Source organism: Chaetodon trifascialis, chromosome 13, assembly GCF_039877785.1.
Source record: "Chaetodon trifascialis isolate fChaTrf1 chromosome 13, fChaTrf1.hap1, whole genome shotgun sequence".
Taxonomy (NCBI): Eukaryota; Metazoa; Chordata; class Actinopteri; order Chaetodontiformes; family Chaetodontidae; genus Chaetodon; species Chaetodon trifascialis.
In genome coordinates, this window is record NC_092068.1 from 22,925,910 (window position 1) to 22,942,100 (window position 16,191).

General features: G+C 48.0%; 1 protein-coding gene across 1 annotated transcript; it reads left to right on the top strand.

Moving 5' to 3' along the window:
* The first annotated feature begins 281 nt into the window (after nucleotides 1-281).
* On the top strand, nucleotides 282-15,083 carry peli1b (pellino E3 ubiquitin protein ligase 1b). The gene is made up of 6 exons (XM_070977139.1): nucleotides 282-514; nucleotides 7,392-7,521; nucleotides 8,831-8,932; nucleotides 9,835-10,032; nucleotides 10,571-10,759; nucleotides 14,399-15,083. Exons 1-6 carry the CDS (start codon nucleotides 432-434, stop codon nucleotides 14,975-14,977), a joined length of 1,281 nt encoding a protein of 426 aa, XP_070833240.1. The 5' UTR covers nucleotides 282-431; the 3' UTR covers nucleotides 14,978-15,083.
* The last annotated feature ends 1,108 nt before the right edge of the window (nucleotides 15,084-16,191 follow it).

Here is a 16,191-nt window from a genome sequence, read left to right on the forward strand (position 1 = left end):
CTTGATGTTCCCATGAAACACACCTGACCAACCAGTCGTATTTGCTAGAACAGTGACGAACATTTGATCCCTCACTGGCTTCCCACCCGACCAGCCCGGGTTTAGAGCAGAGCAAGGGGCTTCATCGCTGAGTCGAAAATGCATGTGAGTCGTTGATTCTTCCACCGTGAGTAAAGACACTAATCTCTGTGTAAATCCTTTCGTTGTCCCTCTGCAGGGCAGGACAAGTGGTGCCGCGAGAGAGGGACACATGAAGCATGAGAGGGTGGAGCTGAGGCTCAGCTGACCCTTCCCCTTCCTTCTCCTCCTTTCCCTTGTGCTCCATTCAATCGGCACCTCCCCCTCCCTTCCCCTCCTTTCCCCTTCCTGTCTCCCTCGGCCTGCTGGATCTCACCTCCCCTCCTCCTCAGAGCCTCAATCAGCCGTGCCCAATGTACTCCCCGGAGCAGGAAAACATCTCCACCACCTCCTCCACCAAAGTGCCAGTGAAGTACGGAGAGCTCATTGTGCTGGGGTGAGCAACAAATCACACATCGTCATTTCACCCAGAACATACCTCTGTGAACGCAGCCTTAGTTTATTTCTTATTTTTTCCATAACTGCTGTTTTTATTTTGAAATGTATGCATTTGAAAAGAATACAGCTGTAATTCCCTCACAATGTTTTTGTTGCACTTAAATCTAAATAAGAAGAAAGTTGAACTTGCTGCAGGTGAGACGCTCAAATGCAAATCAAAGCAAAGATCTCTTCGAAAATGTCAAAAATACACTCCGGTCAAGACAAAAATAAGGTTTTTATGTTGTCTTTAATTGCCTGCATTTATGTCCAAATCTTAAGGCACTGATATTAAACTGTCTATAATTATTATTTTTATAATAATATTTATCAGAAGACAATATAAAAAAGGTTTCTCGTAACGATGATCCCACAGACAGTAATATCTCAAATCTGCAGCTCCACTCAGATTTATGGAGCTTCATTGTGAGTTTCAGCTCATTGTTTAGCAGCCTGGACCTCAACTTTCATGTTTTGGTTCACTCTCACTCTCATAGCGTCATGAAAAACCAATTTAATCCACCTGCTCAGCACCAGACAGTTCAATTCAATTCAATTCAATTTTATTTGTATAGCGCCAAATCACAACAGAAGTTGTCTCAGGACACTTTCCATATAGAGCTGGTACAGACCAAGCTCTGTTATCTACAAAGAAACCAACAATTCCCCCATGAGCAAGCACTTGGCGACAGTGGCGAGGAAAAACTTCCTTTTAACAGGCAGAAACCTCGAGCAGAACCAGACTCTGGGTGGGCGGCCATCTGCCTCGACCGGTGAGAGAGGAAGAGCAAGAGAGGGAGAGTGAGTGAGTGAGTCAGACAGACAGACAGACAGACAGACAGACAGACAGACAGACAGACAGACAGACAGACAGACAGACAGACAGACAGACAGAAAAGCAGTCAGAGAGAGAGAGAGAGAGACAGAGAGAGACAGAGACAGAGAGACAGACATGCAGTCACAGTAACAGTGACAGTGGATGTAATAACAGCAGTAGCAGTTTCAGTGGATGTCAGGCAGGGCCAAGGCAGGAGACGCAGCTGAAATCCACAATCCAGATTCAGCCACTGTCCATGGGAACCTGCAAGACAGCAGACAGAAAGCGACAAAGTGGAGCTTTATCCGCTAATGAGCCAGATATTCCCTTCAGGAGGCGGCGGAGACCAAAAACAGAGCTAAAAGAGAGCCAATGCCGGACTTACATTGATCAGGTTATCAGACACGTGGCTCCAAATCAATGATAATCTTGATAAAGGTAACTGCTAGTTGTGTCAATAAGCAACTTGTTTGCTAACAAGTTCACTGTTTCGACTTAAAGGGTGAAGATATCTGAGTGTTGTGCTGACATCGTGTTTCTTGATATCGCAGGTGCTTCACGTTACAAGCTTGAACATGAGCTGTGCGTATTGATCATTATTGACTGTATTAGTCATGGTGTTGGATCTCTGAGTCATGGCTGATTGTGGTTGGACGTGTTGGTCACAGCCGCTGACTCTTGTTGCTCGCCAGTTTTCCCAACGTTCCCAGTGTTTGATGAACGAACATGAAAATGTGACCTACTTGTGTGTTTTCTGGTTAGACCGTTACCGACGCATGCACTTTAAAAACCAAACTCACCTCCCAGTGTACAGTTTTAGACAAGAGTCAGTCGCTCAAAACACAAAATCCAGATCCTGGTCTGAGGGATAAAGCACAAAGAAGCATAGCAGTGTGTCAACAAAGGCGGGAAAGAGGACTGCCAAGTAAACATGGATGTAAACAATTTCTGATTTGAAATATTAAAAGTTTTATGAGGAGGGAGATTTTGTTTCCACAGGGCTCCTTTAAGGCAACACGAGAACCTAAATTGCTGCGATGAAGACACACGCGATTCTGACTTTGTATTGTTTGTTTGTTTGTTTACACTATATGCCACAAACGATGGCAGCTGTTGAAGTGTCCTGAGAGAATACACAGTAAAGCTTTAAAGGCACTTTGTTTGGTCAGCTAACCTGCGGATATCTGATGCTTTTCCACAAAACACAGACAGCAGCTGTGATATTTTGGTCCAGTTGGGTCATGCGCTGATAGGATTGTTCAGCCAGAGTTCGAGTTACGTGTCATCAGAACATGGGACGGACCACCTTACGTGATGTATTACCAGATGAGATCAATTTTGGCCGGGAGCAGCGCCGGATGCTCATCATAAACACCTTGGCTGCCTCTCCCTCCAGGGATTTGTTTCGACTGTGGTCCACATACTCAGCTGTAGGAAAAACCCTCCACCCCGCCCTGCATCTTCAGCATAGAAGACATATAACCACACACACACACACACACACACACACACACACACACACACACACACACACACACTTTCTCCAACAACGACCGACAGTGAAGGACTTCCTCTATCTATCTGTCTCCTGTTTATTCCCCAAAGGGCTATTCCACTCCACTCCCCGTCCCGGCCCACTCCACAGAGGAATGCAGATGTCGGAAAGACTCCTTACATGCACACACACACTTTCTCGTCCATGTACAGCACACACACACACACACACACATTTCACGTCTCATGCAGACACACAGTTGGTGTCGCAGCTGACTCACAGTGTGTTGTTCTGGGTTGTGCTGGAGCGAGCATCGTCAGGGAGATGACCGTGGAAATTTTCCCTAGTGGAAAAAGGCGGCGAGCAGTAAACGCAGCTCCATGCCTTTACAAGGGAGAACCCCAGTTTTCCGCTTTGCTCTCCTTTTTCCGCTCCTAGTTTTTCATTCCAGGTCCAGCCAGCCTTTTTAAAAGGTCAGTGGGAGCACTTTTTGCTGGATGGCGTGAATAGAAACGCACTGTTCTGCAAGCAAGGCGGCTCTCAGCGCAGCGAACACTTTAATTTGCATTACAGTATGTTTTGTGTGTGGCCTCTAACCCCGGGGTAGGTCAGTGAATGCATCACTCAGCAGGACAGCCTGTTTACTATCAATAACCTGTGATTTATGCAGTATAAAAGTCACACAAGGCCACACAACACAGAATGCCCTGTTACTCACACTGAGAGCATAATCCTAATGGGTGCACACGGTCATATTTGTTGCGTGTAATCTATTACATTAGCATCAGGCTGCTCAGGACCCTGCTGTGAGTGAGGATGACCCTGAAGGTTACTCACAGCTAGATGGTAAAAAGCTGCTTGCTTCCCTCCAGGTGCAGCTCTGTGGAGTTTTCAAACATATCCTAAATCACCACGTGACTGTGCTGAACTGACCCTCCTGTCCCCGTTTAATAGCAGCTGAGTCATGGCCTGTGGGGTTAAACTGCATGCAATACAGAAGCGAGCACATTGGGTGACCAGTTAGAGACCAGCTCGCAGTATTCAGGTCACAGGTGTCATGAACATGTGCCTTCAGGCCGTATTGCTTCACTTCAGATTTTCCCTGTGCAAGGCTGAAACTGTGATCGTTGAGTCACCCTCATCCCATTTAAGTGGTATTTGTATCCAGGTACGTTATCTGGGTCATAAACGGTCTTATCTCTCCTTTGCATTTACACCTCTTACACTTGTAAACACTTACCATCATATTGCTTTCATTTTCCATGCAGCTCTGTTGAATAAGACATCTTTTGGTGCCTTCATGGCTGAGACACTCTCTAAATTGTAACCGCAAACTAAGTCTTATGTTAGTTAAAACCAAATCTGGATGTTGTGTAGCCTGATGCCAGCACGTTGCCACGACAGCTTAAGATCGGCACACAATGCAAGGCAGACTGCTTCCAGATGTGGTCAGGCAGATCCGACCATGTTCCAGTCTCAATGCATTTACCGTATCAGGGTAACGTGTCCAGATACAGGTGCCTGGCTGATAATCAGACTGGTTTTTTTTTCGCTTCAGTTGCTGATATGCAGATATGGACAATGATTCAGAAGTCTGAAACCAGGCTAACGCTGGGAGAGTCCCAGTGTAAACCAGTGTAGGAGAGGACAAAAAACTGTTAGTTTACTTTTCTCTTTGAAATCTGCTTTCTGTGTGCAGGAACTTTACTTATTCGGTTGGTTTTAGTCTATTAGGTGAAGGACAGTTGGGGTAAAGGACTCGTGAGCCAGTACAGAACATGACTGTGCTCACTAAATGGCTCAACTGTGGTAACCTCCACCCGTCTGGTTCTCCCAGCAGGCTCAAACAAATGCTTGGATTAAGGGAGAATGTGTGACTAAGAACATGCGAATACTGAAGGAGAACCCCGTCAGCACACAGCACAGCGCAGTGCCTGACCTCTGCGCTCACCCCAGCCCAACATTACCATGTTTGAAGCCCACTGATGCTAATGGTCTAATCCAGAGGAATGCTGCAGCGTCTCTGGGGACGATGTGTTTACAGGCGCACTGGACATCCATGTGGTTCTTTAAACAACCGGGACGTTACTGGGAACACTGCAGTCCCGTCTCTGTCTGTCTTTAAACGTCTCTATTAGCCTATTAATCGTGTGTCCACGTGCATGTTTATGCATTTTTCATGTGTGTCAAATCTTCACGTGTGCCACGGACCTCAAGTGCAGCACAGGAAGATTATTATTAATTATTGAGACAGTACTGTATATTCACACATGGAGATGAACGAGCCGAACGACAGAAATATTATCTCGCTTCCACTTTTTTTAATAAGTGCATTATACAGACTAAGAGCCAGTGTGCTGCTGATATGCATGCTAATGAATAACTAGTTAAAGGTGAGTATGTGTATCTTAAAATAAAGTGTTTTAACTTTGTTTTTTTGCACTGTATATTTGAAACAGCAACAAACTTTGATGCATTTGGTGGCCTTTAGTCTGAGAGCCTTGTAATGTTAACACATGCAAACAGACACACACAGTGACTCAGTCGCAGGCAGTAATTACACACACAGCCTGTCTTTATGTTTTTATAGGTTTACTGTATAAATGGTAGCTTGTCGCTGCACACTGAGCCGTAGTTTTTTTAGTGTTTGGAGGGAACACACACACATTTGTAGAAAAATACAGCATGTGTCTGCACACACAGACTAACTTTTTCCTCTCACAGCCTCGCTGTATGAGCAACCTGTGTATGCACACACACATGAACACACACTAACTTGCTGCTAACCTTTGGCCTTTCTGCCATTGTTTGGAGAGGATCTGGACACATGCATGCACACTCACACATTAGTGCTACCCATGGGAACCAGGGCCTGAGCTGCCAGCAGCACTTTGAGCTCTCTCCAGCAGACCGCCCTGCCCTCTCTCCTCTCTCTCCACGGGCTAAACTTCACCATGGTTACACTCCTGCCATGGTTACTCTTCCCAAACGTTGCTGCGGTTCTGTTCTCTCACCATGGTGACTCATAAACCCTCCCGGCGTCGTTTGATCCCCGCAGATCCGCTCTCTCGGAGAAGCGGTTCGCTGCAGGCTGGGCGTCCTCACAGCCTGTCTGCGTCGCCTGTGCTGGACTCAGTGCAATGGGTGGTTTCAGTTGAAGAGTCTGATTGGTCAGAGACACGTTCCAGCTGTGCTGAGGTCCTGATTCTGCTGCAGTCACGGTGTTTTTTTTTTCTTATTCGTGTGTTCTTCTTCAAAGAAATCTTTTCAGACATTACACATGCGTCTGCAGTCTGGGTTAAAACAATGAACCCTTGATTACTACTTCTCTGACATCGCCGCTGTGTTTGCAAAGTTTATCACCTCTGGAAAAGTTAGCTGTGTAATGTTTTATGCTCTGAAAGTTTATGTCATGCCGATCATGATATTTAGACACTTTTTAGAAGAAGACCCGCAAATAAATAAACAGAACTGCAGAATTCATAGCTAAGCAAAAACCTAAGCGGTTCAACTTCACATCATGTCTGCGCCGTCTTTTTCCAAGCTATCACTTTCTATTTATTGCAGTTGGGTGTCGCTGCAGTTTAACAGGGAAGCCAGAGGAGTCCATAACTTATGTGGTCCCTGGATGTCATAACAATGTTAAAGTAATGAGCGGTGTTTATGCATGTGGTGATGTTTATAAAGCTGTGGTTCTGCCAGCAGGAATATCACTTCACACTGGTGCTGGCTTATCTGCAGAAAAGCATCTAACTTTGCACCTTTTAATTTCTTTCCCGCACTCATTTTGCTTCCATTAATCACATAACTTTATGTGATTGTTGTCAGTGAGGACCCTCTCCTTTATTGAATGGGATGGTTGGTTTTTATGAATGCTGCTTTTTGTTGTTCCTGGTTTCTAAGCGCTGCGGTGGATCGGCTGCAGACGGATCAGTTTGAGTCAGTTCTCGAAAGCACACACTGTTGATATGCTGAGCGGTAGATGGAGATGATTAATGTTTTCTGAGTGTTTTCTTACTTAGGATATTAAGAAAGGCACACACACACACACACACACACACACACACACACACTCAGAGACACGACAGCACAGTCAGTGTTGTCGGGAGTCACAGAGGCTCCATTCTGCTGCAGGGAACGCCTCTGTTTATTCGCCTTTCCTCAGCCGTGTATCAGGATAAATGAGTCTCTTTGTGTGTTTATTTTCTCAGCCTTTCTGGGGATGTGTGTGCGGGGCTTTGTTGTTTACGGGACACGATGTGCTTTTGTAAAAAGAAAAAGCATGTATGAAAAGTATAGGCTGCTATTTGTGTGTGTGTTTGTGTTCGTGAATGTGGTCTTAGGGGCATGGAAGCAGTGCGCCCGAATGCCTCAAGCATTTTCCATAATGACTGTTTTTCCAGTGTATTATACAGCTGCTCAGACTATAATGCCCTATTGTTTTGTGTATGTGTGTGTGTGTGTGTGTGTGTGTGTGTGTGTGTGTGTGTGTGTGTGTGTGTGTGTGCGTGTGCGCACGCGCAGGTACAATGGCTCTCTGCCCAACGGGGACCGAGGCCGACGTAAAAGCCGTTTTGCACTTTGCAAGAGACCGAAGGCAAACGGGGTGAAGCCCAGCACAGTTCACGTCGCCTGCTCTCCACAGGCAGCCAAGGTGAACACACACACACCCACACCCACACACACCCACACACACACACACACACACACACACACACACACACACACACACACACACACACACACACACAATATCACTAAGTCATCCCAGAGATCACAGAAACCCTTCACTCAGCAGTTTCAGTGCTTTTCTTCTTCATGTGCTGATTTATGTCATTCATAAATCAGCACATGTCATATGTCATATGACATGTCATATGTCATTCATAAATCAGCACATGATTTATGAATGATTCATGGCTCTGGTGTTCGTGAAGCACATGGCAAATATATCGAATAACAAAGCAAATACAAACGCATCGGGTAGAAAATAGCTTTCCTTTCTCCGTCTCTTAACAAAGGTCGTCTGTGTCTGAGGCGCATGCCTGACAACATCAAATGAAGCACACCCAGTTCAGCGGATTCGACCTGCGCCGCTCCACCAAAGGCTTTTGTGAAATTCTGTTTGCTTTTTGTTCTGTGATATTAAAGTGTCTCTCTCTCTCTCACACACACACACACACACACTCTGACACACACCCATCAACACGACAGGAAAAGGGCAGAGTTCAGCAAAGCTCCCCTGAGTTAGCAGAGGGGGAGAAAGGAGCAGGTACGAGGCTGTGCTTAAAAGGTATTTGAACAACGGTTTTTACGCGGCGTTTAACTGGAGTGAGCTGAAGGTTTATATGAGAAACAAATGTCGGCGGTCCAGACGAGCGTAGCCGAGCGTTTTCGAGCAAAAAGTCCTGCGAAGCACGTGTCCAAGTGTTTCCATCGTCGGCTGCACGTCTGCCCAGAAATCAGCCAAATCTGTGAGATGGACGGAGGATCGTGAGGCGTGTGTGTGTGTGTGTGTGTGTGTGTGTGTGTGTGTGTGTGTGTGTGTGTGTGTGTGTGTGTGTGTGTGTGTGTGTGTGTGTGTGTGTGTGTGTGAGGACCGTCGCTTTAACATCTGCACGCCGTGGATTCTCTGTGGACACGCACACACACAGGCCAGGCGTTCAGCTGCAGCCATTTAAGAGTCTTGGGGAGTGATTGTTCTCCTCCGTCCTTTGGGTGGTCCTGACTGACTGAAAAGACGTTGAGGCAGCATTAAGTCCAGCTCATGACTCCATGACTGAACTCCTGACCCACCCCGCCCTTCCTGTGTGTTCCTATTGTTCTCTCTGAGGATCGGCGAGCAGATTTCAGAGGTGTTTTTGCCGTAAACCATGTTCAGCTTCAGTCCTTTTTAAGCGAGGGGTTTGATTGGAGCATCTAAAGGTCTTTAATCTTGTCTCTTTCTCCCTCTGTCCCATCAGGCCATAAGCAACAAAGACCAGCACAGCATCTCTTACACTCTGTCTCGAGCCCAGACGGTGGTGGTGGAGTACACCCATGACAGCAATACAGACATGTTCCAGGTAACAAGCCTCAGCTTTTACCACCAGGCCTTATTTTTTCCACTGCATTTCTCCAAGTGGAATTATCTCGCAATCAGCCAACCTGGTCTGAGATCAGTTTCGTAGTTAGTGCACCCTCATCTGTCTGCACGCATGTGGCTTCGCCCTCAGTCAGCAGCTGTGACGCATGGCTCATGGAGGCACGTAAGATACTTTAAAACCTTAAACTTTAGTGCCGATCGCTGTCAAAATTTGTACAGCTTCTCAGAGTCAGACATAACGTAGAGGTCCATTGCAATAACCATCCTTTAATCCACGTAGAAATCACAGAAAAAGGCCGTCTTTATAACGTCAGAACTTGCCTGAGAATGAACACATTTTTAAGTTTTCTTCAGCATCGTAGTAACGCAGTGACAGCTGTCTGTATGTCTGTGGATGAGTTGCAAACAGGAACTGCTCATAGCGAATTCAGCATGCTTTTAATGGTGCCGATCATCCCAGTCGGGCACGTCCAAAAGGTCATGCTGTTGGATTCTGAAAGTTTGTCACACAACGTTTTTCAAAACTTTTTTCCAAAGTCGTCCTGTTCTTTGCTCGATGGTGGCATTAAGACTGCGGGAGGCCGTCCTGCACGGTGATAATGGTACAGTGGTGATGCAAGAAGCTGTCAGGGGCGGCAAAGTACCATCATCACTGTCCAAAATGTCCTCAAAGGACAACGCTGACTGTCTTACTTTTCCATATCGTACATATTCAGCACTCATGATTTTATTGACTCGTCTGTTATTCTGCGCTGTCTTTTCCAGCCGGCGTCTCCAGAGGGAATTGATTATTATATTACATCATAGCTGGAATCTGTTGTTCCTTGCTCGTTATATCTTGTCTGAGACTTGTTGGAACGCATTTCCATCTCTGCTCACCAGATCGGTCGATCGACGGAGAGTCCCATAGACTTCGTAGTGACGGACACGGTGGCAGGCAGCCAGAGTAACGCCGACACCCAGTCGGTCCAGAGCACCATCTCCCGCTTCGCCTGCCGCATCAAGTGCCAGCGCACGCCGCCTTACACCGCACGCATCTACGCCGCGGGCTTCGACTCCTCCAAGAACATCTTCCTCGGGGTGAGCTGCTTGTCACACGTGTAGGCAAGTGTGAGAGGAAGAGGCAGAGAGATGAAAGGACAAAGCACCGCGAGGACATGTGACAGAAAAATACATGAAAAAAAGAGGAAAGAGGAGTCGCCAGCTAAAACTCCTTTAACCTGTTTTCTTTCCAGATCATGTTTGCTTTTGCGTTCTAATTGATTTTTCATGTAGTGTCAGAGGCAAACATCATTCTTCTTGATTTGTTATTGTCATGACAGCAGAGGGACAACAGCTCGTGTCCTGACACAGGCTCAACAGAAAAAAGAGGAAGTGACTCACTTTTCAGCTGCAGCCTGTCACAAGGACACTTTGGCACCAGTCTGTTGTGGACAACAAGAAACAAGAGGCAGCTTTCCAATCGTCCACTGCTCCCATGTTGAGTTCAGATGTTTGGGGTTGAGAGCTGAGAGTCAGTCACAGTATAAATAATGACGACTGACAGCACAGCTTCTGACAAATAACGCACGATGCATGACTGACTCTAATGAACATCCGTCCTGACTCTTGTCCTCAGGAGAAGGCCGCCAAGTGGAAGACGTCCGACGGTCAAATGGACGGGCTGACCACCAACGGCGTGCTGGTGATGCACCCTCGAAACGGCTTCAGCCAGGACTCCAAACCGGGCGTGTGGAGGGAGATCTCGGTCTGCGGCAACGTCTTCACCCTGCGGGAGACCCGTTCAGCTCAGCAGCGAGGAAAGATGGTGAGAAAGGAGGCAGGGCGGGTACTGTAGCACCACCTGAATACAAATGCTGCCGCTTTGGATGGAACTGTGGGTTTTAGAAACATGAGAAGGTCACGTGATGATGAGGACCTCAGCTAATTACTATTAAACCTGTAATAACTAAACGTTTTGGCCACTTATGGTCCAGTAGTCGCGCTCTTTCAGCCCTGTCTTTGGTCTCTACCTGAGGGAAATATCTGGCTCTTCAGCTGCTGAATGCTCCACTGTGTTCATCAGGCAGTTGCTAACTGTGTCTGCTTGCTGTTTGGTGCTGAGCAGGTCGTGCACAGAGCAGTTTTTTTCTTTGCTTGAAATGACGACATGACAGCAGTGAAGCTGCAGTCAGACGCTGAACAATGAGCTGAAAGCCGCATAAAACCGAGGGGAGCCGCAGGTTCAGGTGATAGATCTCTGTAGGTTCATCACTGCGAAACCGTTCACACTGTCTTTGGTACATTAAAGAAAGCTGGCTGCTGGTCTAAGAGACGGACACCAGGACAGACGTCCAATGGAAGCAGCTCGTCAGCTGGACGAGCTGGTTTCACAGAAACTCGTCCTCTCTGTCTCTCTCACACTCTCACACTCACACACCGACGCCGTCACTCAGGCAGCGGGAGGTCAGTCAGAGCTTCACATCACCGGGAGGTTATCCGGATGCCGTCTCCATGGCAACGATTGGGGCTGTCAGCACTGCGTGTAACAGGACCTTGTAAGGGGATCCTCCAGCTCACGTCAGGGCCTCCCAGCCAATCACAACGCGAGGCCTCGTCGGCCACCACCTGTGGCGTTTGTCCGACTGGATTTAGTGGCCTGTTGTGTGTTTAATTAGGTCTCTGTTTTTTTCCTCCATCTTTGCTCCCACACTCTGCACATCGTCATCCAGGAGCACACAGTCAGCACGTCTGCCGCTCCAGCAGCAGTCCGTCTCTTTATCTGACGTCCCACCTGTTCTCAGGTCTCTCCAGCGCAGCACAAATTAACCGCTGTCTTATCTCCACTGGCCCTCCGCCATCCTGAGGGTTAACTGCGTGTGCATTATCCACCACCATAGAAACCACTCATTATTTCACACTTGATTGACAATTTAGATAGTCGTCTTCGGGAAAGCACCTATTTTCATTACGCACGGTGTTGGAGCACGATGGGGTTTCATTTCCATGCTGGATGCACACGAGTGAAGGCCAGACGGTGGAGCCTCGCCGTTCTGGTTGACGCCCTCAGATGTAAACAGACAAGCTGGAATTAAACCAGCACTTGCAGATAGAAAAACAGCCTTTTGGAGTTCAAACTTATGTCCAACTGAAGTTAAGAAGTATTTTATTTGTCTGCTCTGCTCTCCGTCTCTCCAAACAGCCAATCAGATGGCTTCATTTTAAACCAGGAAGCTGCTACATCAAAGCCAAACAGCAGCTACACAACACAAGAGCCGCAGACTCCGAACAACGGCCGACATCAGCTCTCCTGCTGAAGTCTGCTTCTTATGTAACGCACAGACACGAACACGGCTCGTCCTGCGCCTCGCCGCGTTGAATGAGCCGCCAAGCAAACATTCACCGGAGAGAAGTTCACCGCTAACGCTAAGTGTGTGCTCAGCTGCAGCATTTAACGGCACACACACCAGCAAGTGTCACCTGGGTCCGGTTCGATGCTCCCACAAACAGCACAGCCTGTGACATGTAGGCTACAGCACGACGCGGTTTTGTCGTATTTCACCCTCCCCTCGAAGCCTCGGCGAAGCGCACCGCTCTCTAAATGTGATAACCGCCCTGCGTTTGTGAAGGTTAACAGCTGAAGGACTCTCTGATTAAACAGAAGCGGGGAGGGAGTCGCCTCAGCAAGTTTGCCAAAAAGCTATCCGAGCTTGCGTGTGTGCGTGTGTGTTAATAGGAACCCGAGGTGTGCCGCTGAATGCGTTCTGATCCGGCCTGTCCTTGGGTTGCTTTAAGAAACATCCACGGTTTGGAAAACATGACACCTACTGAGAGACTAAAAATAACAGAAGAAGAAGAAGCAGCACCATTTCTGTTGCGGAGGATGTTTTTGTTTATTCTGAAGCTGTAAACAGGTGATGTTCAGGATTTATTGCGAGGCGAGGATGAATCATGTGCGGGCTGGTTTCAGTTTGCGGACAGATTCGCTCGGCCTCGCCTGCAGGGCCGCTGGCTGCCCTTCTGCAGGCGGACACAAGGTTGAAAGCAGCGTAATTAGGAATATCTTAGAGTGCACACACACACACACACACACACACACACACACACACACACACACACACACACACACACACACACACACACACACACACGTGCACGCCCCGCTCGTTTATTATACTTGGTGTTTGAAGTATAATAAACGAGCGGGCCACGGTGTCTGAGCTCCTGCTGTGTTTGATAAAAGCTTTTGTGCTGATAAATGATTCACTTTGGTCTAATGAAATTATAACTGTGTGTCAGGGGTGAGCGTGTGTGAGGGTTTACCTGGACTGAGTCCAGCCGGAGCGCTCGGATCATTGATTTCCACTCCGGTCATTTATTGATGAGACAAAACGTAGTATCATATTCTCATCCCTTTGTTGACGTGGCGGGAGGTTAATGATTGGAGGACCCAGAAGCTGCAGGCGTGAGATCTGAGAAAAACAACACTTTCCCTCGAGTCGGACGCTGAACTCTTACCTGTTCCAGCTGAGCGGCTCATTGGCCAGCGGCAGAGAGGCTGTGGTTTTACTGGGCAGGTGTGAATGTGTGTGCCGCTGCATCTGAAGAGCACACATGCGCTCAGGGAACCTTGGCGGGATGAATGAAGGTCAAAAGCTGTCACCAGGAGGGACTCGTCAGCCCGTGGCGCCGCTGTGCTGCGTTTACCCCGAGACGCTCAACGACCTCAACGCCAGCGTTAGTACGAGTGATCTCACCACAGACCCCGAGAGCTGCTCCTCCCCTGTCTGTATCACGTTTTAAAAATAGCTTGTTTTTGCCTTCGTTCCCTCCTCTGCCCTCGTCCCTCCTTGTCAGCTTCCGGTTATCTAAACTTGGAATTTCCCAGCTGACCGAGCCTCAAAACTGCACCATCACCCCCCACGCCGTCATTTTTTCAGCTCCCTTGTGTCTTCTGCCTCCAGCTGTGAGTTCCTGAATCTCACAGCTGTCTGAGGCAGAGCAGGAAGCGTCACACTGCCACCTGCTGCGCGCAGACAAGTACTACAACATCAGCGCTCCACGTTGGAAGCAGGCGTTAATCATCCGCTTTCTAAACTGTTTATCCTGTTCAGTGTCATGGAGGGGGCTGGAGCCTGTCCACTGGGTGAGAGGTGTGGCGAGGCTCATACAGCACAGGTCACATCAGAGATGAATAAGTACGAGCATTTATAAGCATTTCCAGCCAGCAGTCGTCCCTGGTGAAGCAGAGGAAACTCAGAAATTTACTCCATTATTTACGTTTGCAACTATCTTGTGCAATAATGTTTTTTACTATACATATATTTTTTTACTGTATTATATATTTTCTACCATGCAATAGGGCAAAAACAGTGTGTTTTAGTATCCATATCTTACTTGAACATCTGGCGCAGCCATCTTGTTTGTTTGTGTATTAACTCGTCTCTGTGACCTCTTCCTGTTCCAGGTGGAGACTGAGACTCAGGAGCTGGTCGACGGCTCCCTCATCGACCTTTGCGGCGCGACCTTGCTGTGGCGCACGGCTGAAGGCCTGTCGCGCACCCCCACCCTCAAGCACCTGGAGGCGCTGCGGCAGGAGATCAACGCGGCCCGCCCGCAGTGCCCCGTGGGCTTCAACACGCTGGCCTTCCCCTCCATGCGTCGCAAAGACACACCGGACGAGAAGCAGCCGTGGGTCTACCTCCAGTGTGGCCACGTGCACGGCTACCACAACTGGGGCAACCACCTGGAGGAGAGGGAGGGCCGGGAGGGCCGCCACAGGGAGTGCCCCATGTGCCGAGCCAAAGGGCCGTACGTGCCGCTGTGGCTGGGCTGCGAGGCGGGCTTCTATGTGGACGCCGCCCCGCCCACTCACGCCTTCAACCCCTGCGGCCATGTTTGCTCAGAGAAGACGGCGGCCTTCTGGAGTCAGATCCCGCTCCCGCACGGCACGCACACCTTCCACGCCGCCTGCCCCTTCTGTGCCCAGCAGCTGTCCGGTGAGCAGGGCTTCGTCAGACTCATCTTCCAGGGACCCCTCGACTAGCGAGGGGGGGCCTCCCAGCGTCCTTCGGGCGAGGCAGAGCGGGGAGTTTTTTTGTTTGGACCCTGCGTGGAAAACGACCCTGATTGGTTTTCTTTCCTCTGCGGTGACGATGTAAACCTTTTCCTGGACGTTTTGTCTCATATTTAAGTGACCTTTGTATTGCTTTTTCATGAATGACAACAAAGATTTCTATATTTTCACGTGAAACCAGAGACACAAAAACCAAACAAAGAACACTGCTGGGTAAACCTCTTGTCTGTTTCTCGGAAAGAACTTTCTGCAACAGTATTTTTCAAAGTACTAACACACCGTAGCGCAAACATACGGTTTCTACTCATGTTTATTGTTGCAATATACATCTGTGTACATCTCTTAGAGCTAATTTAAACAAAGATGTTTATTTATGGCCCAAGAACCATCGCTTCATCCTTTATCTGTCAGATATGTCTAACTTCAATAATATTTAGCATTTTAATTTGAAAGTACAGTATATTGTTAATCAGATATAAAGTTCTAGGTGTGTTCTGAGGGTTTCGTTCCGTGTCTCTCCCCCACGTCACGTCTGTTTTGTCGTATTTATACACCCCGTCCTCCGGCGTGCTCTCGCTCTGTGTGTCAACCCTTCAGTTATACTCCACTCATCAGGCATCACCATGGCCTTTTCACATTCAAAGCAATAGATTTGGAACGGGAACCTCCTGAAGCATTGTGGGAAACTGAGTCTCGTAGGCGTTTGTGTGGGGCTCGCGCAGCCTGAGTGACTGCTCCCTCCCTTTAAAGTCCGAGTGAAACTTTCCCGCGGGTGTGTGACTCTTTTCTGATCACAGGTCAGCCATGATGCTACGTAGCTAATGTCACACACACACACACACACACACACACACACACACACACACACACACACACACACAGACCCGGTCAAATACTTTTCATCATATTAAAAGTGGAAAGAAACGTGCACACTGAACCTGGTGGTACAAAGATAAAGACGCAGATGTTATAAAATGACTAAATGTGCTGTTTGGGGCGCAGCTGCAGTGACAGAGGAGTGATGATCAGTATTCTGATCAGTGTTATTCAGTTCTGAGAAACGATGGCGTCCTGACTGTTTTTAACTCTGAAGGACCATTTTTAAATGAAAACTTTCACTGCGGCCGGTGAGAGTGAGTAATGCTGCGTCCTATTGGAGGCTGATCATGTTTTATTTTGAAAAA

Excerpts from the sequence above, each read along its gene's own strand:
- peli1b (XM_070977139.1), top strand. The coding sequence starts at position 432 with ATGTACTCCCCGGAGCAGGAAAACATCTCCACCACCTCCTCCACCAAA. Across the intron at positions 515-7,391 it reads GGAGAGCTCATTGTGCTGGG|GTACAATGGCTCTCTGCCCA; the intron begins GTGAGCAACAAA and ends GCGCACGCGCAG. Across the intron at positions 8,933-9,834 it reads GCAATACAGACATGTTCCAG|ATCGGTCGATCGACGGAGAG; the intron begins GTAACAAGCCTC and ends TCTGCTCACCAG.